General features: G+C 35.9%; 1 protein-coding gene across 4 annotated transcripts in view; it reads right to left on the reverse strand.

The window, feature by feature from the left end:
* Window positions 1-26838, reverse strand: part of CCDC102B (coiled-coil domain containing 102B) — a 189537-nt gene that overhangs the window by 45731 nt on the left and 116968 nt on the right. For all 4 annotated transcript variants that reach the window (XM_044242831.1, XM_044242830.1, XM_044242832.1 and 1 more), the window contains one exon: window positions 502-618. In XM_044242831.1, coding sequence (XP_044098766.1) covers window positions 502-618 — 117 coding nt within the window. The remainder of the gene's footprint in view (window positions 1-501; window positions 619-26838) is intronic.

The raw sequence follows: 26838 nt of genomic DNA on the forward strand, positions 1-26838 counted from the left end.
TGTCAAATAAATACATAAAATCTTAAAAAAAAAAAAAATGTTCCCACCATTTCACCTGTCACAGCTAAGAAATGAACTAATAACAGTGAAGTTACCCTGCCTTGTCTCTCACTGTTGGTGGCTGCCAACAGCCATGTTAATTCCACCAGAAACTACATGTAACACATTTGTCCTGATGATAACCTAACATATTAGATCCAGCAGTCAACTGACCCTTTAAAAATTATTTACTCACAGTTAGAATTGTATTGGCTATAGGTTGTTTTTTTCATCAAATATTTTGTCTTTATTAATAGGTAATTCCAATCTAGTGATGAGTCAGTATCATCCCACAGCATTTTAAGTCCAATACAAACTGCTTATATTTATTATTTTTTATTTTTGGCAGAATCCTTCTTCATAGAGTAACCAACAATGCCTCTATTATACTCCTTAAAATAGTATATCACCTAATAACCTTCAGGTATGCTTTGGTGTTACAGTCTTTATCTAATATCTTACCTCAGCTCTTAACTCAGAGATCAGTCTATCCTTGCTCTTTTGAGATTTTGATTCTTCCTTTATATCTCCTGATATTTCTTCCATTTCATTTTCATGCTGACCAGGAATAATGTTAAACTGAAAAAAAGGAGAAGTTAAAATTATAGTCACATAATGCTCTAGTGTCTGGCTCCAGGATAACTCATATTAGTCTTTCATTTTGCTTTTAGTTTAGTTTTTTGTTTGTTTCTTTTTTATGTGGATTCTGGCAGGCTTTATCATTGCTGAGGTAATTAATGTAGTTAAACCATTTATTTCTTATATTTGAAAAATTCTTGGTTGTTAGAAAACAAATCAGCAATCTCCATAAATCCAAACTCACCAATTGAAAAAACTGGACAAAACTTGGTTACCACACAGAATCCTGGTAACTGACCAAATTAATTTAAAGAAATCTAATTAATACTGATCTTATAGTCTTGAATATTTATAATACAGGACTCTTCGTAATCCTACTTAATGTCCATTTTTTACAAAGACCAAAGAGTTTATAGATTATAATAGAGGTGAACTTGGGCAATGGGAAAAAAAATCATCTATACAATGCTAGAACTGGTAAAAATATGTTTTTAAAAGATGCCAATAAATTAGTAGGAAAACAGGATAAATAAACTATGGCATATCCAGATAATGGAATATTATTCAGCACTAAAAAGTCATGAAAAGACACAGAGAAAACTTAAATATATATTAGTAAGTGAAAGAAGCCAATCTGAAAAGGTTACTTACTGTATAACTAATTTTTGACACTCTGGAAAAGGTGAGACCATGGAGACAATATAAAATCAGTGCTTTTCAGGTTCTTGGGGAGGAAGGGATGAGTAGGTGGCACACAGAGATTTTCAGGGCAGTGAAACTATTTGGTATAACACAGGTGGATATATGTCACTATACATTTGTCTAAACCCAGAGAACGCACAACACCAAGAATATACTCTAAGGAAAACTATGGACTGATGTGTCAATGTAGGCTCATCATTTGTAACAAGTGTATCACCCTGGTGGAGGACACTGATAACAGAAGGTTGTGTTTAAGTGCAGACAGGGAGCACAGGGGAAATGTATGTATCTCCCTCTCAATTTTGCTGCGAATCAAAAACTGCTCTAAAAAATACTCTAAAAAAAGAAACAGAGGAACATGAGAAAAATCCTGGAAACACACAGTAATTTTTCCTCCCAATTGTTCTTATAGTTTTCAGCAGAAACACAAAATTTGATAAACCTACAAAATGCCTAATACATACACATATAATATTTTGTTTTGTTAACATATTTTTCCCTAAAATATGGAGGCAAATATTTTCAAAATTTATATAATTTGTAAGGAATCCCACAATAAATTAGAAAATAAAAGCAAACATTATATTACCTATTTATAATTAAAATGATATTACTTATAACATTATCATTGTTAATAGTAATAATGAGTATGTAATAGTCTCTAGGAACTGGCTTGAGACGTATTTCCTGAGTTAAAGGTAGAGTAATCCTATGCGTTAGGTATGTAGTACCATCTTTACCTTAAAGAAAAATAAGCCGTATTTTTACTAGGCTTAAGCAAGTTCCCCAAATTTGCAAAGCTAGTAACTGGAAGAGCACATTTTAAGAATGTTTTTGTCAAATTCATTACCTGAGTTCTTAATTACAAACTGCTAGCTACACCTATAATTATAAAGCTAAAAGCTGTTGTATAGTTTACTGAAAGGCAAAAGACGTAGAGCCACATGCTCAAAATGAACTACAACGGTATTAGGGTGCCAATGTGCCCAGTACAGAGAGGCTCCTTGCTCAGAGTTAGTAACGTGGAGAAAATGCCATGGAAAGCAAGTGTGGAACCAGATGCAATGCTACGAAGTTCAAAGTCTGTCCATGCATGTCTCACCCTACTTCATGTAAATAGACAATGTGGCATTCACCTCTGGCTAAACTAAACTATAAACTAAACTAAAAGTCACTTTGCTAAAGAAAATAATTAATTACAAGAGTAAAATCAAAGAAATCAAAGCATCAGGTTTTGGTTTGAGTTCACCAAAGTAAAACCCAACTCATTCTGGTAATTGAATGCCCTTAGTTTTCCTTCTAAAATCTTGACCATTAATTCTCAGGGAATTAGATCAATCAATAAGTTCTCTCACTGTTAACAGGACTGCAATCAATGTTACCACTCAAAGGAGAGAAGAGGTAAGAAAATAACTTTTCATACAGTATGGGAAATCCACACCAATTATCTAAAATAATTCCATTTTCACTGACAGTGGAAAATCAAGGATCTTTGGATATGCAAAGAAACCAAGAACACGAATAAAATAGTCAAGATTTGAAATCACAATGTCTGACAGAGGGGGGAAAAAAGGACAGAGATAAATAGTATAACTTAAGATATGAAAGAAAATGTTATTAAAAATATAATCACTGGGAAAAAATGAATTGCACCCATAAATTAAGGACAGAACAATTTCAAAATTTCAAAGAACAATAAAGGAAAAATTTTAAAATGTGTCTAGTAATCCTTTTGTTTGGAAAAATTCACTAGAAACATTGGAAAATAGAGTCAGAGGTTAAAGTGTCTTGAAGTTCTTGGAACGGTTTGCTTGATGCATTCAGTCCTTTGGGAAAGATGATGTGCACCACAGCACCACATACTAATAGAAATTCTGACAATCTCCAAACGTCTAGTTCTATCTTGTAGGTCTCCTTTGAACTTCGGACCTACATGTCCAACTCCTTGTCACTTTTATAGGTATCTAAAGTTTAACGCATTGCAAACACAAATTAAGAATTCCCCTAAACTTGTTTCTCTGCCAATCTCTGCCATTTCAGTTAAGTATCAACTCTATCCTTCCCTTTAATCAGACCAAGGATTTTGGATTTATTTTTAACTCCTTTCTTTCTCTGACACATCATATCCAAACCAAAATCAAAATAATTCAGTGTTGCCTTCAAACTATATATAGTAAATCCAACCATTTCTCTACCTATACTACTACTGCCTTGATCAAAGGCCACCATGTTCTCACACGTCAGTTATTTTAATCGCTGCCACAATCTCTGCTTCTCCATGTAGCTCTGTAGTCCCTTTCCCAAAACAGCAGTCAATAAAGCATTTTCAAAGTAAATCAAATCATGTAATTCTGAGGCTCAAATCTTTCCAGTGGCTTTCCAACCCACTCAGAGTGTAAGTCAAAGTCCTTACCATCTGCCTGGCCCTGGATCCCCTCAGTCCTCTTCTCCTACTCTACCTCTTATTCTGTTAGTCACTCTGGCCTTCTCACTGTTCCTACACACTCCAGGCAGGAAACAGCAATAAAATACAATAAATATTCTACAGTGAAGGCACTTAAAACACTGTAACAGGAAAAAAAAAAAAGCCACTCTGATGGCCAGATTAATAAAACAACTATACTTTTCCTTATGAAAATTTGAGTTATTTTGATCATTTTAAAATTATACTTTGGACTCAAAATCACCTTAATTTTGCTACTTACCCTACTAAACTTCAGGCTCAGATTAATGGAGTTATAATTAAAATCTAATTAGTAGCTGAAAGGTTGAAAGCTATAGATGTGTAGATGTTAAGGATTATTTTAGCAGAATTATGAATGTCATCCACAAGTGATATATCACATTACTTAAATTGAAAGGGACAGAAATAGAAGGTACCTGAGAAAGTGAATGAATCAGCATTAGAAAGCATTTTCCAAGTTCAGGTCCTTTTATTTAATAGCTAAATTTGAGTATAGTCTCTTATAAGACTTCTTTTTCTGAAATTGCATCATAATATAATTCCAAAATTCCTCTTTAAAATTTCTCTTTTCAAATGCAATATTTGTGAAAGGTTAAACCAGGCAACTTTTCACATCTCTGACTTCAGAAATATCTACCATAATTTGCTTCTGGAAAATTAGCAATGCTATATGTAAATATTTATTCTCCTACATTCAAATTAGCATGGAATGAAAGTCTTTTTGAAGATGGTTCTGGAAAACAAAAATATTGTGCAACTTACAAATAAAAATATTTTCTTACTTATTCAGATCAAGTAGGAAAAGAAAATTTCATTTCAAAAATGGCACAAAAATATAATCTAACATACCCTGTTATTTTGATTTCGCCTCACATTTTACCCTTCAAAATAATCAAAAATGATTAGGTAGTTATTGCTTATCCCAAAGATCTGGCTTTTGTGAAATATCGTGTTCAATATTTATGTCAATGTTATTAATAATACAACAAAATTCAATCTCCTCAGACACTAAACCCATAATTTCTCCCATAACTCTCAACAAATGATCTTGCAGCTTCATTCATGGAAAAACAGGAAAGCTATAGATGGAAGGATCTTCAACTTCTTGTAACATAATCTACAAATTTTCAACCATCTATACAAATCTTTCCTTCTTTCCTCTTGTTAAAGAACTTAAAATAGCCTTCTCCTAGAGTCAAACACTAACCATTTCATTTGTAGTCAGGATTTGGTACCTTTGGGGTACTTGGTTAATTCATTCTACGAACTGTTCGCCTGCTGGGTTTTCAAGATCTCTTGGTTTCTCCCTCATCAACACTTAGTTGCCTGATAGTTTCCATTTAGGTTGTAAAGCAAAGTATGAGAGATCAAGTAGAGCAGATCCTCTCCTTTTCTTTCTCTCTCTCTCCCCCACCTTTGGAAAAAACACCTCTTTTCCCGTTTGGAGGTTTCCACTCCAGCTCTGTTTGCTCTCACTCTCAAGTGCCTTGGAAGAGTTGCTCACATTCACATTTTCCCCATGCTCCCCTTTCACTCATTCCTACATTGGCTTTTGCTACACCCATTCCCAATATTTCCCAACACACAATATTCAACCTTGTCCTTAACATGAATCCATGACAGAATCTGATTCCTGTTAACAATGCCTTTGCTCAAGCACTCTTTTCTTCTGGCTTATGGGAGGAAAGGTTTTCTTTCTCTGCAGTTTCCCTTTCTCTGTCTGCCTTACTTGTACTAATCCTCCAAACCGTCTTTTGTTTCATTCAGTATACCAACACGGGGGGTGGGGGTAGGGCAGGATCCCCTTCACTCCGAAGTTTCCACCACCATCTCATGGTTCATTGTTCACATTTCTTTCTTACACTCATAAATTCCAAATCCCACCAAACACTCCTACCTCAAGCTCAGTATACTCAGTTTTGAATACATGATCATTTCCCCTCAAGTTTCTCTTCCTCATGATGTGCCTTCTTTGGTGGAAGGCAACTCCACAGATAAGGTCAGAAATCCAAAACCTCTTCTCTCTAACACCCTAGTATCCTTGTACATTTCCAACATTCACTGAATCACCAAGCATCACAATGTTTTTCACGTGTATATTTCTCAACTCTCCACATCCCCCAACCAAATTTAGGTTGTTTCTCTCTGGATTACCAACAGACTCATAGAACTTTCCTCATCACCTGTACCCCCAAAATCTCTTCTTCACACTGAAAGTTGAGTCATTTTTTTCAGTGATGTAATCAAACTGATGCTGGTTAACACAATGCAATGGCTTCTCCCATTGCCCTCATGTTGATGCATACATTTATAATTTGGCTTTGGAATAAGTATTGAATATCAAATAGTACAGTCTAAGACCAAGTTTTTAGCAATTGGGTAGGTTCTGGTGGTGATACCATATTCTTACGAAAAGTGAGGAAAGGTGGAAATGTGCCCAAATAGAAAATGACCTAAATGCAGTGGACCCAGGGATAGCTAACAACAAGGTAAAGGTTCCAGATGATTTTAATAACTCAAAGTGCATGGAGAAGCCTCCAAAATTCAACATGACTGCAAAAATTTTAGCCAAAATTATTTAAACTAATCTTCACCTAATTCCCTCCCTCAATCTTAAAGAATGGTAGTAAAGAATAAAACAACGTTTAACTATGCTCATAGAAAATTTTCTTCTATTCTTTAAGTCAAAATAAAGCACTAAATAGCTAATCTTAGTGGTATTTAAACTGTTTTGCTCTCATGCTAATGTATCCTTTACTTTTTTTAAAGACTGGACTAAATAGTATATTGATTTAGATACAAAAATGAATTTCCTGCTGAATTTTAAATATTTTAAATAAAATGGTTGCATCATATCTTACAGAATGTTAACATCTAAAACCCACAGAACTGTAATGCTATCATCTATTCAAAAAATTGTAATAATTTTATTTCTTGAATTTTTATTTCTATTTCACCTTCCCCAGGTCATCATACTGTAACATGTTTATATTTGAAATGTTTTTACTCAATAACATGCAATAAAAATGCATATATAAAATTTGTATGTGTATGTTGTGGCTGTAAGATTCCAAATGTTAAAAAGTTTCTTTGGATTGAATTATCTCTACAATTATTATGGGTACATGGTTGCTTAAAAATAAGACAAGACAGCACATATTGTGAAAAGTAATTATTAAATATAAACTAATCATTTGCTGGAAATGCATTTCTTAATGAGATAGATAGATACATTTTTTCAATTAGTTTGTGTATCCATGGATGAAATTACTTATTGATAGAATGAAATAAGAATTATCATCAGTTTTCTCTATTCTTTTTTAAACGTAGGCACTGAGAAAGTTGATCACATGCTAATATATACAGAAGATGTTTTGTTATAGCAAAGGCATTGCTTGTGTTGTTTTTTAATATCCTTCTAAATAAATGACAAAGCTACTTCTGATCTTATAACAAAATTAATTTTTTTATTATCTGTAAACTGACAAATCCATTAGGTCCCATTCCAGTATTTTTATGAAAAAGAAATGAGAAAACCACTTGAAATGACAAAAGTTTTGTGATCCACTGATTAGCTGGTTTCTCAAAACAAATATTCCAAAATATCTCTATGTTTGGTACTTCTGCATTTTCCCCACTGGCAAAATGTTCTAAAACCACACCTGGGTTGGGAGACAAGCATGACTTTCATTTGAAAAGTGGATGGAGGGTAATGTGGGAAAAGAGAACTCAGTTGAATAGGACAAACTTCTTTAGGCAAATGGATTTCTGAAGGCTGCATATGAAAGTTTGGGAATCTGAAGTTGAAACCCACATTAACTATCCCATGGGGACCTGTGGGAAGATGGTAGTGGTGTGGTGGTGGTAGTCCTTTTAGGGTACGCAAATCTCTGCATGAAAATAGGCAGAGCAATGACAATAACAAAATTAAAACCCATGGAAGCCTATAGCAAAATGAGGTGGGAAGTTTTCCCTAAAATCCTAAGATAACAGGTATGCTAAGACAAGCTACTCAGCTTGAAGAACTCCAGAATACCAGCATCTGTTTGAGAAAATTAAATGGAAGGAACAACATACCCTGAGAACAGGAGAACCTCAAACTGACAGTACACCTCCCCCGAAAATGTGTCAGGTTGATTTGAAAACAGTAGATGAAACTAAGGGAGTTTTACACATAGAGGGCAAGAGGCCTACAATGAAATCTGAAATGCAACAATCTATATCCTGTATACTCTCAAAAACCAAAACAGATAAAACTTCCTTTAAAAACATATCCTAGAGGTGTCTGGGTGGCTCAGCTGGTTAAGCATCTGACTCTTCATTTCAGCTCAGGTCATGATCTCAGGGTCACGGGATCAAGCCTGCATTGGGTTCCATGCTCAGCATGGAGTCTGCTTGAGATTCTCTCTCTCTCTCTCTCTTTCTGCTCCTGCTCTCTTTCTCTCTCTCCCAAATAAATAAACAAAATCTTAAAAAACAAAACAAAACACCCTGAACTAAAGTGGGAAATGATGAAAATGGAATCGATATGAAAAGGAACAAAGGCAATAAAGGCAGAGTGATCCAGAGAAATCAGTTAGGGAACAGAGTCAGGGAGTTTTGGAAAGGACAAGACAAGGTCATAAATTTAGGGCACTTTACACAAAGACTGAGTAGTGACCTCTAGAAAACACTTTTTCCTCCACTTTCTGTGTAAGAGTGAGTAACAAAAAGGATCATAGTTGAATCATGTTATGTTAGTATAACAACAAAAGAATGAAGAAAGGAATGATGCTCTTATAAAGTATGCTATAGATAATAAGAACATTCTAGAGTATGCTATATAGTAGAATATAGAATACAGGATGAGTATTCTAGAGTATTCTATAGCTAATTCTAGAGTATGCTATAGATAATAAGAACATTCTAGAAATACATGCCCACTAGAGAAAAAGAAAACAAGACAAATTTTTCATTGTGACCTCAACAAAAAATAGTAAAATTATATATAATGTGAAGGAGCAACACACCCTAGAATTAGAGAAACTCAGAAATGTTATAGTGCTAGGAAAAGGATTAGAAATAAAAGAAAAAGTATTTCAGAACAAACTATAAGGAACATAAGAGCAAGTAAATGAAATAGATAATGTCTTAAGAGATAAGGTAAAAAGAAATAAGATGCTAAAAGTCCAAAAGTAATCAAGATAAAATATTAAAAAAGATATCAGAAACTGTGACTGAGTAGAGTGACAAAGATTTAGCATATTTATAAATTTCCCAATTTTTCCTCTAAAATGGCCTGAAATAGTGATAATTGCAGTAACATACTCATCCATGCAGACTGTGGTCTTGAGATATTTCCTATTATGAGAACCCAGGACTCTCTGAAGATGAGTCATGCCTTTGAGTGTATATCTTGTCATACCACAGAGTAAGTAAACTACAAAAGAGTACTACGATTTCATCGAATGTTTGCAATTGCTAATATAAAAAATGTCCTGCTCTTTTGAATATCATAAGGATGATAAGTACAGGTACTATGGAAAACATCCAATAAGTTTAAATTCATGAATTTATAATACTACTTTAGAAACCTAATTTAATACTGGGGAATGCTAGTGATCCAATTCATTTAAAGAAAGGAAAAGTAACCTACCCTGTATCCCAACTATGTCTAAATGAACAAAATACTGTATGGAAGGAAGTTCTTGATCTTGGGGTTGTGAGTTTGAGCACCACATTGGGTTAGAGATTACTTAAAAAAAAAAAATATATATATATATATACACACACACACACACACACACACACACGTATATATATAATATAGAGATTACTTAAAATATATATATTTATAAATATATATTTATATATTTAATATATACATTGGGTTAGAGATTACTTAAAATATATATATATTTTATATTTTATATATATTATTTTATATATTTTTATATTTATATATATATATATATATATATATATATATATTTTTTTTTAAGTAATCTCTAACCCAATGTGGTGCTCAAACTCACAACCCCAAGATCAAGAATTGCATGCTCTACCGATAGAGCCAGTCAGGCTGGTACACCAGCCAGGTCTACAAGAGAGGAAGTTCTTTTCATTTAAATGATCCAGAAAGGAGTGCCTGGGTGACTCAGTTGGTTAGGCGTCCATGTCTTGAGCCCTCCTCAGTAGAGAGCCTGCTTCTCCCATTCTTTCTGCCTGCCACTCCCCCGACTTGTGCTTGCTTTCTCTGTCTCAAAAAACTAAACAAAATCTTCCATGAAACAAGATGGGATAGGGAGGGAGACAAACCATAAGTGACTCTTAATCTCACGAAACAAACTGTGGGTTGCTGGGGGGAGGGGGGGTTGGGAGAAGGAGGGTAGGGCTATGGACATTGGGGAGGGTATGTGCTTTTGGGTAAATTGGAAGGGGTGGTGAACCATGAGAGACTATTGACTCTGAAAAACAATCTGAGGGGTTTGAAATGGCAGAGGGGTGGGAGGTTGGGGTTCCAGGTGGTGGGTATTATAGAGGGCATGGCTTGCATGGAGCACTAGGTGTGGTGAAAAAATAATGAATACTGTTTTTCTGAAAATAAATAAATTGGAAAAAAAAATTACAAGATATGAATGCAAAAAAAAAAAACTAAACAAAATCTTAAAAAAATAAAAAGTTCCAAATAATAACTTCAGAAGAAATAATACAATTAGAATATGATTTTGCAACTCCTAATTAATGGAATGAGCATCATCAGCACCACCAAGAAACAAACAAATACCATGTGCTTCCTAATGAAGAACACATTATCTAGGAGAACAGTCTTGAAACTGAATCAAATCATACCTTCTGATCAAACAAAGATTTAATAGGAAATACAGAATACAGAGTAACATATCAAACCATACAATGTATAAATGCAATCTATAAAATTCAGAATAGAATCCAAAGGATAAATAACCTATTTTTTTAAAAAAGCAAATTTTAAGAAGGACAAAAGGAGAAAGTTGCATAAAGAGAAAACCTACTTATTAAAATGCACTTAAAAAGACATCCAATTAGGTTGGAGGATACAAGATGGCAGAGGAGTAGGAGACTGAGCTATCACTAGGTCCCAAGAGTTCAGCTAGATAGTTATCAAACACCTACAAACTCAACAGGAGATCAAAGAGAAGGAGAGCAGCAATTCTAGGAACAGAGAATTGACCACTTTCTGGAAGGTAGGACATGCAGAGAAGTGAATCCAAAACGACGGGAAGATAGATTGTTGTGGGAGGAGCCACCTCCTGGCAAGTGGTGGAGCAGTGGTGCACAGAATTGGAACTTTCAGAAGTCTAATCCACTGAGGGACATTGCTCCAGAGGCTAAGTGGAGGTGGAGCCCTCATGAGGACAGTGTGGTCTCAGGACCCGCAGGGTCACAGAAAGACCAGGGGATGTCTGAGTGTGGCAGAGCTCCCAGGTATCAGAGCAGGGAAACCAACTCCAGAGACGAAGCCAAGAAGTGAGCACTCAGCTCGGGGTTACCTTAAACTATGATCCAAGGCACAGTTGGACCACTGCTCTTTGAGCAGGGATCCTATAAATGGCAGATCTGGAGAGACCCCCTCATTCCTATCCCAGGAGGAGCAGCATGGGAGAATGCAACATAAGTCTACTGGGTTTGGAGACACCAAATGGGGTCATGCGCCAGAGATAGAAATGCTCAGTCACAGGCCAGGTGAGCACTGAGTGTGGCTGGAGACCATGGAGACAGGAATGATTGACTGCTTTTCTCTGAGGGCGTACTGAGGTGTGAGGCCTCAAGCTCTCGGCTCCTCTGGGCCAGAGATTGGGAGGCCGCCATCTTCATTTTCATCCTCCAAAAATGTATGGAAAGCATTCAGGGAACAAAAGCTACCTAGTGGGAACCCAAGCAGATTACTGAGCCTGGCCAGTGCGATTCCACCTCAGGCAAAGACATTTCAGAATCATGGCAACAGGCCCCTCCCCAGAAGATCAGCAAGAACATCCAGCCAAAAAGCTGGGATGGATGGGACACCAATCAATGAGAACTATAGATCTCCAGAGCTATGAGAAAGCAATACATAGAATTCATGGCTTTTTTCTCATTATCCTTTAGCCTTGCAAAGTTAAATGTTTTTAATTTTATTTTTTTTCTTGTTCTACTTTTTTAACTTTTCCACTTTCCTCTTTTAACATTTTTTAACTATTCTATCTTAACAATATCTATTTTAAAAAAATCTTTTAAAATTTTCATTGTTATAGTCATATAATATCCCTTCATTGTAGCTATCTTATTTTTTGTATACATACAGTTTTTTTTTTCTTTAAAAATTTGTGATACAATTTCAAAATACACCCTAAATCTAGTGCATGGCTCTGTTCTAGTCTGCAGCCTGATCACATTCTCTCCCCGTTTCTTTTTTTCTTTTTTCTTTTCCAACCAACTTATCAGTTCCTTTTTTAGAATCTTTTTTAATTTCATCTTTACAGTCATATTCCATCCCTTCATTATGTTTATCCTTATTTTTGTATATATATGTTTTTCTATCTTTAAGATTTTGGGATGTAGTTTATTCTAACAGACCAGAATACACCCCAAATCAAGTGGGTGGCTTTGTTCTAGTCAATAGTCTAATATATATATATATATATATATATATATATATATATATATATATTTCCCCCCTTCTTCTCCCCTCAGTATCAGGTCACTTCTGATTTGGCTTGTGTATATTTTTCTGGGGTATTTGCCACCCTTTTTGTATTTTATTCTCTCACTCATACATTCTTATCTGGATAAAATAACAAGGTGGAAAAACTCACCACAAACAAAGAACAAGAGGAAATACCAATGGCTAGGGATCTAATCAATACGAACATTGGTAATATGTAAGAACTAGAGTTCAGAATGAAGATTATTAAGGTGCTAGCTGGGCTTGAAAAGGCATGGAGGATATTAGAGAATCCCTTCCTGGAGAAATAAAAGAACTAAAATCTAACCAAGTTGAAATCAAAAAAGCTATTAATGAGGTGCAATAAAAAATGGAGGCTCTTACTGCTAGGATAAATAAGTCAGAAGAGAGAATTAGTGATAGAGAAGAACAAATAATGGATAATAAAGAAACTGAGTGAAAGAGAGACAAGCTACTACTGGACCATAAGGGGAAATTCGAGAGATAAATGATACCATAAGATGAAACATTATTAGAATAATTGGGATCCCAGAAGAAGAAGAAAGAGAGAGAGGGGCAGAAGGTATACTGGAGCAAATTATTGTAGAGAATTTCTCTAATAAGGCAAAGGGAACAAGCATCGAAATTAGGGAGGCTCAGAGAAACACCCTCAAAATCAATAAAAATAGGTCCATACCCCGTCATCTAATAGTAAAACTTACAAGTCTTAGTAATAAAGAGAAAATCCTGAAAGCAGCTTGGGAATAGAGGTCTGTAACATACAATGGTAGAAATACTAGATTGGCAGCAGACCTATCCACAGACACCTGGCAGTACAGAAATGGTTGGCATGATATATTGAGAGCATTGAATGAGAAAAATATGCAGGCAAGAACACTATATCCAGCTAGCCTGTCATTAAAATAGAAGGAGGGATAAAAAGTTTCCAGGACAAACAAAAATTAAAAGAATTTGCAAACACCAAACCAGCCCCACAGGAAATATTGAAAGGGGTCCTCTAAGCAAAGAGAGAAACTAAGAGTAGTAGACCAGAAAGGAACAAAGACAATATGCAGCAACAGTCACCTTACGGGCAATACAATGGCACTAAACTAGTATCTTTCAAGAGTTACCGTGAATGTAAATAAGCTAAATGCCCCAATTAAAAGACAGAGGGTATCAGAATGGAAAACCCAAACCCATCAATATGTTGTTTACAAGAAACTCATTGAAGACCCAAAGACACCTCCAGATTTAAAGTGAGGGAGTGGAAAACAATTTACCATGCTAATGGACATTAGAAGAAAGCTGGGGTGGCAATCCTTGTATCAGATCAATTAGATTTTAAGCCAAAGACTATAATAAGAGATGAAGAAGGACACTATATCATACTTAAAGGCTCTATCCAACAAGAAGATCTAACAATTTTAAATATCTATGCCCCTAACATGGGAGCAGCCAACTACATAAACCAATTAATAACAAAATCAAAGAAACGCATTGACAATAATACAATAATAGTAGGGGACTTTAACATCCCCCCTCATTGAAATGGACAGATCATCTAAGCAAAAGATCAACAAGGAAATAAAGGCTTTAAATAAAGGTACTGAGGCCTCACACCTCAGTACGCCCACACTGGACCCAATGGACATCACAGACATATTTAGAACATTCCATCCCAAAGCAACAGAATACACATTCTTCTCTAGGGCACATGGAACATTCTCCAGAATAGATCACATCCTCGGTCACAAATTAGGTCTCAACCAACTATAAGATTGGGATCATTCCCTGCATATTTTCAGACCACAATGCTCCGAAGCTAGAACTCAATCACAAGAGGAAAGTTGGAAAAAACCCAAATACATGGAGGCTAAAGAGTATCCTACTAAGGAATGAATGGGGCAATCTGGAAATTAAAGAAGAATTGAAAAAATTCATGGAAACAAATGAAAATGAAAACACAACTGTTCAAAATCTTTGGGACAGAGCAAAGGCAGTCCTGAGAGGAAAGTATATAGCGATACAAGACTTTTTTAGAAACAAGAAAGGTCTCAAGTACACAACCTAACCCTATACCTAAAGGACCTGGAGAAAGAACAGCAAAGAAAGCCCAAATCCAGCAGAAGAGAAATAATAAAAACCAGAGTAGAAATCAATGAAATAGAAACCAAAAGAATAGTAGAACAAATAAACAAAACTAAGAGCTGACTCTTTGAAAGAATTAATAAGATTGAGAAACCCCTGGCCAGACTTATCAAAAAGAAAAGAGAAAGGACCCAAATTAATAAAATCATGAATAGAAGAGAAGAGTTCACAGCCAACACCAAATAAATACAAATAATTATAAGACCATATTATGAGCAACTATACATCAGCAAATTTGACAATCTGAAAGAAATGGATGCATTCTTAGAGACATATAAACTACCAAAACTGAACCAGAACAAAACAAAAAAACCTGAACAGACCCATAACCAGTAAGAAGATTGAAGCAGTCATCAAAAATCTCCCAACAAATAAGAGTCCAGGGCCAGATGACTTCCCAGGGGAAGCCTACCAAATATTTAAAGAAGAATTAATACCCACTCTTCCTGAAACTGTTCAAAAACAGAAATGGAAGGAAAACCTTCCAAACTCATTTTATGATGCTGGCATTACCTTGATCCCAAAACCAGACAAAGACCCCATCAAAAAGGAGAATTACAGACCAATATCCTTGATGAACACAGATGCAAAAAGTCTCACCAAAATACTAGCCAATAGGATCCAACAGTACATTAAAAGGATTATTCACCATGACCAAGTAGGATTTATTCCGGAGCTGCAAGATTGGTTCAACATCCACGTATCAATCAATGTGTACAATACATTAATAGAAGAAAGAACAAGAACCATATGATACTTTCAATAGATGCTGAAAAAGCATTTGAAAAAGTAAAACATCCTTTCTTGATCAAAACTCTTCAAAGTGTAGGGACAGAGGGTCCATACCTCAATATCCTCAAAGCCATCTATGAAAAACCCACAGTGAATATCATTCTCAATGAGGAAAAACTAAGAGCTTTTCCCCTAAGGTCAGGAACATGGCAGGGATGTGCATGATCACCACTGCTATTTATTTATTTATTTATTTATTTATTTATTTATTTATTTTTAAAGAACTGGCATTCTTTTTTTTTTTTTTTAAAAGATTTTATTTATTTATTTGAGAGAGAGAGACAGTGAGAGAGAGCACGAGCGAGGAGAAGGTCAGAGAGCGAAGCAGACTCCCCATGGAGCTGGGAGCCTGATGCGGGACTCGATCCCGGGACTCCAGGATCACGCCCTGAGCCGAAGGCAGTCGTCCAACCAACTGAGCCACCCAGGCGTCCCTCACCACTGCTATTTAACATAGTACTTGGAGTCCTAGCCTCAGCAATCAGAAAATAAAAAGAAATTAAAGGCATCTGAATTGGCAAAGAAGTCAAACTCTCACTCTTTGCAGATGTTATGATACTTTATGTATCATATAGTATCATTTATGTGGAAAACCCAAAAGGCTCCACTTCAAAACTGCAAGAACTCATACAGAAATTCAGTAAAGTGTTGGGTTATAAAATCAATGCACAAAAATCAGTTGCATTTCTATACATCAACAGCAAGACAGAAGAATGAGAAATTAAGGATCAATCCAATATATAATTGAACCCAAATCCATAAGATACCTAGGAATAAACCTAACCAAAAAGGCAAAGAATCTGTACTCAGAAAACTATAAAGTACTCATGAAAGAAATTGAGGAAGACACAAAGAAATGGACAAACTCCCCATGCTCATGGATTGGAAGATTAAATATTGTGAAAATGTCTATGATACCTAAAGCAACCTACATATTTAATGCAATCCCTATCAAAATACCACTGATTTTTTCAAGGAAATGGAACAAATAATCCTAAAATCTATATGGAACCAGAAAATACCCCAAATAGCCAGAGGAATGTTGAAAAAAAAAAGCCAAAGTTGGTGGCATCACAATTCCAGCCTTCAAGCTCTATTACAAAGCTATAATCATCAAGACTGTATGGTACTGGCACAAAAACAGACACAAAGATCAATGGAACAGAATAGAGAGCCCAGAAATAGACCTTCAACTCTATGGTCAACTAATCTTTGACAAAGCAGGAAAGAATGTCCAATGGCAAAAAAGACAGTCTCTTCAACAAATGATGCTGGGAAAATTGGACAGCCACATGCAGAAGAATGAAACTGGACCATTTCCTTACACCACACACAAAAATAGACTCAAAATGGATGAAAGACCTCAATGTGAGACAGGAATCCATCAAAATCCTTGAGGAGAACACAGGCAGCAACGTTTTTAACCTCATGCAGCAGTTTCTTCCTAGAAACATCACCAAAGGTGATGTTTGAGGAGCAAACACAAAAATTAACTACCAGGACTTCACCAAGATCAAAAGCTTTTGCACAGCAAAGGAAACAGTCAACAAAACCAAAAGACAACGGACAGAATGGGAGAAGATATTTGCAAATGACATATGAGATAAAGGGCTAGTATCCAAAATCTATAAAGAACTTATCAAACTCAACACCCAAGAACAAATAATCCAATCAAGAAATGGGAAGAAGACAGGAACAGACATTTTTGCAAAGACATCCAGGTGGCTAAAAGTGCTCTACCTCACTTAGCATCAGGGAAATAAAAATCAAACCCACAGTGAGATACCACCTCACACTAATCAGAAAAGCTAAAATTAACAAGTCAGGAAACAATAGATGTTTGCGAGGATGTGAGAAAGGGGAACCCTCCTACACTGTTGGTGGGAATGCAAGCTGGTGCAGCCACTCTGGAAAACAGCATGGAGGCTCCACAGAAAGTTGAAAATAGAGCTACTCTACGTCCCAGGAATCACACTACTGTGTATTTACCCCAAAGATACAAATGTAGTGATCTGAAGGGGCATGTGTGCCCGAATGTTTATAGCAGCAATGTCTACAATAGCCAAACTATGGAAAGAACCAGATGTCCATCAACAGATGGATGGATGAAGATGTGGTATACACACACACACACACACACACACACACACACAATGGAATACTATGCAGCCATCAAAATAAATGAAATCTTGCCATTTGCAATGACGTGGATGGAACTAGAGGGTATTATGCCGAGTTAATCAGAGAATAATAAAGAAGTCAATCAGAGAAAGACAATTATCATATGATCCCTCTGATATGAAAAATTTGAGAGGCAGGGCAGGGGATTGTGGATGGTAGGGAAGGAGAAAATGAAACAAGATTGGATCGGGAGGGAGACATACTATAAGAGACTCTTAATCTCACAAAACAGAGGGTTGCTGGGGGGAGGGGGGAAGGAGAGAGTGGCTGGGTTATGCACAAGGGGAGGGTATGTGCTATGGTGAGTGCTGTGAAATGTGTAAGCCTGATGAGTCACAGACCTGTACCCCTGGGGCAAATAATATTTATATGTTAATAAAATAAATTTTAAAAAAGACATCCAATTAGAATGCCTAATCTTTATTTGATTTTTATTCAAATAAGTAAACTATGAAAATAAAATTGGAAATTTTATCACCATATATTTGATATTAGCAAATTAATGTCATTATTTTAGGTTTCAAAATGGTATTTTTATGTTTAATAATAGTCCTTACATTTTGAGATACATACAGAAATAGGCCCAGATAGAATAATCCAAGGCTGTAATGTGGATGGATTTGGTATGGTTAAAAATGATCAGCCAAGAGACAATCATTATTAAATATAGCTGATGGGAAAATTGGGGTTCATGATAGTATTTGTTTTTGTATACAGTTGATATTTTCTATTATAAAAAGCTTAAAAAATAATGGTCCTCCTGCTTGTAAAATCTCTTATACCTGTGCATGAGCATACTTGGAAAACTGCCCAATTCTGGCTTATCTGAAAGTATAGGATCTATTAATCTATAGTCTTTGTTCTGTTAGTAATTCAGGTTCAGAATCTGTATCTATTAAAGACATGATTAGATTTTCATATAGAAAACACATAATATACATGTTATAGCAGGTGACTTTTATCTTCTGTATGTGGTTGTGGGGGTGCAGATGAATACGAATGGTGTTTGTCTAAGAGTTAATCAAGTCATAAGATTAGAAATTAGGAGTATGAAAAATAACACATTTCTACTCTGTCCAGTGGAAAGTGTGCATTCTGAAGACCACTGTTATACTATCCGACTTCCAGCTTTATTCAAGTGCAGGCTCAGTAGTTGCCTCAATAATCCAAGGTTATACGTTTTACTGATAGCTGATTTCTGTCCACAGAATCACTCAAAGGCCAGGGGAAAGCCAATTAGAGTCTCAAAGAATAATTTCTTGTTCTTAACAGATTTATCCACAAGGTTATCAAAGAGGATCACACTGGTCAATGGAGGATTAATCATGACTTGCAGAGAATGTTCATCTGAGAAATTTAATTTGTATTTTGTCAAGAAGTTAACTAGTATGTATTTTAGATAAAAAAAAAACACTAATAAGAGAATACAATGGGGTGCAGTTCTTTGTGTGGATGTTTGTCAAGAGAGGTTTATACAAACTTTTTTACCAATAGAAAGAAGTTATTTTGCACGATGACTGATGAACAGGGAAATCAATCACTTTCCTTTATTCCACGTTGAATCTAAAGATATTGCTTTTTTCCCCTCTTAACTTTTGATTTATCCATTTCTAACAACTTTAGGTACTAAATCACAACAACAACAAAAGTTGTATTGCTTGGTCACAGACTCCTAATAAAATTTCTACCATTTTTATAAAACAGCAACAGCAGAGTAGTCAAAAGACTACTAGAAAAACATCAAGAAGACTGTGTTATAATCTGGTCTGACTAAAGCTTTTCTCTGGCCTTGGACAACCAGACTTTTAGGACTCAAATTATTCTGCTTTTCATAAAAGGAGTAGGATAAGCTAGAGTTTATTCTATGTAATTTTCCAGTGTGAATATTATGTGAAAGGGAGAGATCAAAATTATATACCTTGATAAATTAGAAAAAGGAAGAATGATAAACAGGTTAGAAATTATGTAAAAAAATAAAATGTTACCTAAAATAAGGTAGTAACTTCTGTATTTTTTTTAATCCAGAAAAGAAGAAAATATATTTAAGACAAATATTATTTTAAAACAAGTTATCATGGGGTGCCTACGTGACTCAGTGGGTTGAAGCCTCTGCCTTCAGCTCAGGTCATGATCCCAGGGTCCTGGGATCGAGCCCCACATGGGGCTCTCTGTTCAGCGGGAAGCCTGCCTCCCCCCCACCCCCCATCTGCCTCTCTGCCTACTTGTGATCTCTGTCTGTCAAAAAATAAATCTTTAAGGAAAAATAAAAAACAAAAACAAGTTATCATGACTAACCAAAACATTCACAAAACCTATGTAAAACACATTCTAACTAAAAACTAACCACTTTTTTTCAAAAGCCACATGTAAGGGAAACAGAATGGAAAACCATACTTCTAATATATGGTCAAAACAATAGCGGCTACAGATCAGGATGGAGTAGCAGAAACCAAATCTGGCAATCTGAAACTATTAAAATAGCAAGAAAAATAGAGCAAACAACTGTTATAAAAACACTGGTTATCAGGCAATTCTGGAGACATGGAAAACAAAGAAAAATAGCCCCCACATTGCTCATTTACTGCCTGGGGGGAATGTTCAGCTCATAGATTAGGAAGGAAAAGCAATGTGGTCTCCCTGAGTTGAGGTGAAGCAGGGAACGAGGCGGGCTGAGGCTCAGCGTGGGCAAGAGTTCCAGAAGGGTCTTGAGCACAGGGAGAACCCTGGAGGTCTTCCTAGTACTCACCAGGGTGGTGACCTGAGCATAACTTTGAGAAAAGTTACCCCCAAAAGGATTAAAAGAAATAATCCCTACAACTGATAAAAGACCAGCAATAAGAATTCTTAATTCCAACTGCTCGAGATAAACCTCACAATTCATGGCCCATTAGGTGACGTACTCAGAATGGTTTTGCCTCTGGACTCAGTAGGAAAAATAACCATAGACTCAATGCTACTCTGCTCTCACCTAACCAGGCTTAAAAGCTTCACAGCAAAAAAAGATAAAAATGTCTCCAAGTAATAGAACTAGGTCACAGAAAAAAGCTCAAAAATATTTTTTTAACTATAAAAATATTCACCACCCATTCAACAAGATAAAATTCCCAATAACAGCAGGCCAATAAAAAATTACATGCCATGCAAACAAATACAAACACATGACCCATAACGAGCAGCAAAATCAATCAATTGAAACTTGCTCAAAAATAATAAAAAAGATAGAATTAAAAATGACCAAGAAGGCCTTAATGTTCCCCTCAGCTTGATTAAAATTTAGACAGGTTTATTTGTGATGACATGCTCTTTAATTTTCATTTTCTTCATGTTTCTTTTGACAATAACACCCAGCAACTATAAATTCCTTCTCAACCTCTTTGAAGTATAAACCTTCTCCCAGCCTTCTGCCACCTTTGTGACCCAGGCATGACTTTCTCTAGGGGCTGGGAACCATCTCTTTGAAATGTACCCATGAAGGAGGTAGCACTCTTTGCCCAATCTCTATGGGAGGGTAGAGACCTACCTTCCATTGCACCATTCAGCAAACCCTACTAACCTAATCATAGAGAAGACCATCTGAAAACTCAGGAGCAATCAAGGTGCTGGATATAGCCCAAACCAAACTTCCTCTCTCAAAGCCCTCTGCTATATTTCCATTAGCTCACCACAATAGCACTACAATGGGTGCTAATTAGCAAGCTCCAAGACAACTTCAAGTGACTGGATGTAATTGGAGTCCCTGAGAAAGGGTTGGGGACAAATATTTTTAGAAAATAATGATCAAAAAGTTTCCAAATTAAAAAAAAAAACCCTAGATACACAGATTCAAGAAATTCCACAATCTCAAGGGCAAAGATATATAAAGATTATCTCAACACATATCAAAATCAAATTCAAAGCCAGTAGTGAAAAAAAGGTCTTTTTTCCCCCATCATTTACAACTATCAAATGTCTTTTAAAAAATCTTCAAAAAAGACCTGTACCCCTGGGGATAAAAATATATGTTTATAAAAAATAAAAAAAAATTTAAAAAAAATCTTAAAAAAAAATAAAAGATTTATTGGATCGAGAGGAGAGAAGAGAACTAGGGTGGAGAGGGCAGAGGGAGAGAGAAACTTAAGCAGGCTCCACACTGAGTGCAAGCCTGATGCACAACCTGATCTCATGACCTTGAGATCACAACCTGAGCCAAACCCAAGTGTCAGACACTTAAATGACTGGGCCACCCAGGCTCCTGTAAAGATCTTCTTAGAAAAATGTTGTCCATCTTAGACACAATTGACCTACAACACTGTGTAAGTTTAAGGTATACAATGTGATGATTTGATACTCCTACATCGTGAAAGGTTTACCACAGTGAAGTTAGTTAATACACCCTTCACCGCATACAATTATCACGTTGCTGTTATTGTTGTCCTTGTGAAAATCTTAAAGCTCTATTCTTATAGCAACTTGTGAGTATACAGCACAGCATTGCTAACTAGGGTCACCATTCTGCTTTCCTTTCCAGCAATTCCTTTCCAGCAATGATTGAGAGTTCTTGTTGTTCCACATCCTTGGCAGCATTCAGTGTTGCCAGTCTTATGGATATTGGCTGTTCTCACAGGTATGCAGTGGTATCTCATTCTTGTTTTAATGTTCATTTTCCTCATGATATAGTATGTGGAGCATCTTTCCATATGTCTGTTTGTCATTTGTGTATCTTCTTTAGTGAGGTGTCTAAGTTCTTGGCCCACTTTTAAATCAGGCTGCTTCTGTTCTTACTGTTGGGTTTTAAAAGTTCTCTGTGTATTTTGGATAATTAGACCTTTTAATTTTTTTTAAATGAGGTTTCCATAAAAAAAGATCAGCATAATGTTTATGTCTTTATTGAGTTGTGGCAGAAATAGTGGCTGAGATAGCAGAATACAGAAATGCATTAAAAACCCAACATAAAGTGGAAGAAGCCAGTCAAAATTCCATTTATGGGAAATTTCCAGAATTGGCAATTCTACAGTGTTCAATTGGATTAGTGATTACCTCAACCCGTGGTGCTTGGAGGGCCATGCTAATGGAGAGAGGTTTCTTTTCGGACTGATGAAATATTTTAAAGCTGATTGTAGTGATGGCAACACAAGTTTGTGAATACAGTGGCCGCTGAACTGTGCTCTAAGTGGATGAGTTGTATAGCCCGTGAATTATATCACCATAAAGCTGTTAAAAATATGTAAAGAGCAAAGATTGCTTCATTGAAAGAATCACAGCAATTATGCCATCTCCTTTAATTTTAAATCACAAAGAGCTTTTGTTAGGAGCATTCTTAATGAAACTACCTGAAGCACAAAATGAGCTTTCACCTCTTAATTTGTCTCATCGGCATCCCTATCTGAGGAAGAATTAAAAAGCCTACTCACTCCTTGCTCTGTGTATTTCATTACTTACCCTTGAGACGGGGGTGAATTAGATACTTCCCAAACTCTGTCAATATTAAAATAGAACTTAAACTTGTGATTTTAAGTCTAAAATGCATACAATGCTCTTTACTTTTTATGCAAATAAGATACTCTTGGAAACATTCCATCTTATATAATTTTCCACTAATTTGGTGACTTGAAGTTGGTTAATGCATTCCTCCTCTCCCCTAACATATGGCATTTTTGAAATCTTTGGAGCTAGGAGCCTGACCTGTGCAAATCCTTCCCATGACCAAATAGCTGACAACCCACTTTTCTTCTTCTTTGGGACTTAATGCCTTTTTGTGTAACCAAGGCTATATGTAGAATCAGCAAAAGCCATCTATATGAGGAGGGGAGGGGGTTGGGAGGTGGAGCCAGAACAATGGAAAATAGACCAAAAGCAAGGGGTTGGGATCCTCCTGCAACTCTCCTTTCCTTGACCTAAATCATTTACCTGCCCTTATTAAGTCCCTTCGAAGTGTCTTTTGACCACTTCTCACTGAGTCAGACTCAGGTAATGGAAGGTGTCTCAGCCCTGAAGGTGATTATTGTCTAGGTGAAGAGATAAAAAGCAAGCAGGCACTTGTAATAAGTAATAAAATAACAGCATGGACACCAGAAAATCACACTATGCAGAAAAAAGCATCTGCTGAAATTTCAGAGGTTGAGCTAAGGGAAAGCAGAGGAACAGGAGTAAATTCAGGTTTTAGAGAGGATGATTTTTTTTTTTTTTAAACAACTGGGGACAAAGCTCAATTAGGAATGAAAATAAATAGTTATTTCAAATGAGGAAACAACATTCACAATATTTGGAAAGCTGACATATACTGTAATAGATCATAAAACCTGAAAAATCATATAAAGGTCTAGGAATAACTACTAAGTAACAACTACAAATTTTTCCTAGCCTTTTGACTGTCATCAACCTCTTTTATGATAGTGACTGTGTAACATCATTTTTAATAGAGAGGGTTTAGTCTTTCTTCCAGACTAGCTGGTCAGTTTTTCTGTGAATTAGGTTTGGATAAATAAGCTCACAAGATAACACGCAAGCCTATTTGCTGTTGGGAAAATTTACTTTTTGAAACTTGTGCCCCACAAATATAGGTATCCTAAAAATTATCTTTTCTATGATTTTTTCATTTAAAAGTATCAACCATGTTTCTGAGAGGAGAGAACTTCCATACTGACTAGGTATACAAGACAAACACTTCCAAAAATATATTCCACTGGATACAAACTTTGTGTATCCTCAATTCAATTTCAACTTGGTAAGACCCCAAATATTTCTATGGCTACTTCATGTCCAAGACAGAAGAGGACAAGAGTGTTGGGGGAAAATTCAAAGTGGAAAGAGGGAGAGGTTTAAACAAGTGTGTACCAATTATCTTATTTTTGCAAATTACACATCTTTTGCAAATATGTCTTGCTAGTATGGCTGCCGAGGTCCAGGAAGGGGTCCATGTCAGGGACATGGAACTGAAACTTCTTCAGCTTGTCTGTACAGTGGTCTTTGCAGAGAAGGAACCATGTTCATTCTCCACTTAAGATCTCAAAGTAGTGTATGTAGTTCAAAACACTAAATCACCAAATAACAAATATCTTTCTTTTAGTACAGTATTTTCTCTACAATACATAAAGAAATTACTTTTGTTTCAATCTACCAGTCATTATGAAAAATAAGGAAAGTAAAGTATACATTCCATTTCATAATTTATATTACCAACTAGGAATACATGTAACTTTTTCAGTTGCATGTATCAGATCATCAGATGGAAAGAAACCAGGACTTGCAATGAACAGATCTGGTTGAGCTGCAGGTTCTTCAGTAAGGCTGGACTATTAGTCAGAGTTCATCAGGCAGACAGACAAATAGAAGATATATATCATCCTTATTTTGATTTATATTACATTGTAATCTTTCTGTATATTTTTAAATTTTACTTTTTCCCATAAAGATACTTATCATAAGGAACTGGCTCACATGATTTATGGAGGCTGACAAGTCCCTAATTTCTGCAGTTGGCAGAAAGCTGATGAGACCAAGGAGAGCCAGTGGAGAAAGTTCCAGGCCAAGTTAAAGACCTAAGAACCAGAGCGGCCCTTGGTAGAGGTCCAGTCTGAGTTGCACAGGCTTGAGATCCAGGAAGAGCTGATGTTTCAGTTCAAGTTTGAAATCAAGAAAAAAACTAATATCCTCGCTGGAAGACAATCAGGCAGGTGGAGTTACCTCTTAGTGGCAGGAGGTTTTTTTTTTTTTTTTCCTTTTTGACCTACTTTTATCATTATGCTCAAATTATTAGTTTCTATAATTAAATATCAATGGATTCCTTTGTGTTAGGTTTTAATTTTTAAAATGGTATTGTTGAACTTAAATAGATGTTAAAACATGTGATTTCAACCTTTTTCTTTATACCTAGCTTCAGGTATATCTATACCATCTATATCTTTATATCCACAAGCAAAGTGGTTTCTGAATAGCCTAATTTTCTTTTATAATTCTTATAATAGCCTTTGAGTTAAGTAAGTCATCACGGTGTTCTGAGCGTTACCTTGGCAATGTCTATAAATTATCCACTAGTAGTTCTATTAATTCTGACTTATGTAATATAGTGCTTATATTATTCTTAATTAGGTTTGTTTAAAAAGGTCTTGAAGGCACTTACATTGGCAAACTCGTGTCCCATAATGCTTCATTGTTCTTATACATTTATAGAATTCTAACACGGTATTTTATCAGCCTCATTCCTTGGCCTGATAAGCTAATTTATGTCTTGCAAAGAACAAACTGAAGAGATTTTCATGACAGATAGGCTGTTAGGGGTGAAGGTTCACTCCAATGCCCAGGAAAATCTAAAATCCTCAGTAAAAGAGAACAGTAGCCTCATCAGGCCAATAAAAGACAAGTCTAGGATTTCCACTACCCTCCTTACACTATAGCTGCAGTGGTCATTCAGAAATAGAAGCATATAGAGCCAGAGAATAAAAGGGTTGGTCACCACAAATTATAATACCATTGGTTCAGCACTGCCTGGAGGGAGATGAATAAAGCAGACGTGACATATATTGTCAGGAAGCTGACAGTTCGAAGGAAACACAAAAATAACTACACGTTTTGAGATGGTCTTTTAAAATCTTGTACATTTCTCTGAAGTGAAATAGTAAAGGAAGCATTTTGTGGGCTGAAACCATTCCTCTTTATAAAGCATATGGAAACTGAGGTTAATGATAAGATGTGACTGGCCAGGAGGAGGCAAAAGCATTTTGTGTGACTGTTCTAGACCGAGAAAACAGCATGGGCCAAAAGGTACCAGTGAAGGTTCTCCAAAGAAAAAGAATATAAATATAAAGAGTATAAATATAAAGACACACACAGAGAAGACACAGAGAAAGAGATACAGTTATTACAGGAACTGACTCATGTCATTATGGAGACCAAGAGGTTCCGGGATCTGCAGTCTGTACACTGGAAAACCAAGAGAGCCAGTAATGTAAATTCTAGTACAAGCCCAAAGACCTGAGAATTGGGAGCCAAAGTTATAATCCCCAGTCCAAGTCTGAGAGCCCAAGAACCAGCTGTGGTGATGTTCCGGGCAGAAGGAGATGGAATTAACCATCTCAAGTACACAATGTGTCAATCTGGCATCCATATGCATCTTTTACAACCACACTTAGTCTTCTCATTAAGACAAAAACAAGGTCTTAATTCTATCTAACATGATAAAACTTTTCTGCATAGAACTGAAAATGTACTAATTCTTCTCCAGAAGAGGCAGTAAAGTCCTTGGGTAATGTTTACTCTTCTGATATCCTTAACTTAAATACTTTGAAGTTAA

This window comes from Neovison vison, chromosome 3 (assembly GCF_020171115.1).
Source record: "Neovison vison isolate M4711 chromosome 3, ASM_NN_V1, whole genome shotgun sequence".
Taxonomy (NCBI): domain Eukaryota; kingdom Metazoa; phylum Chordata; class Mammalia; order Carnivora; family Mustelidae; genus Neogale; species Neogale vison.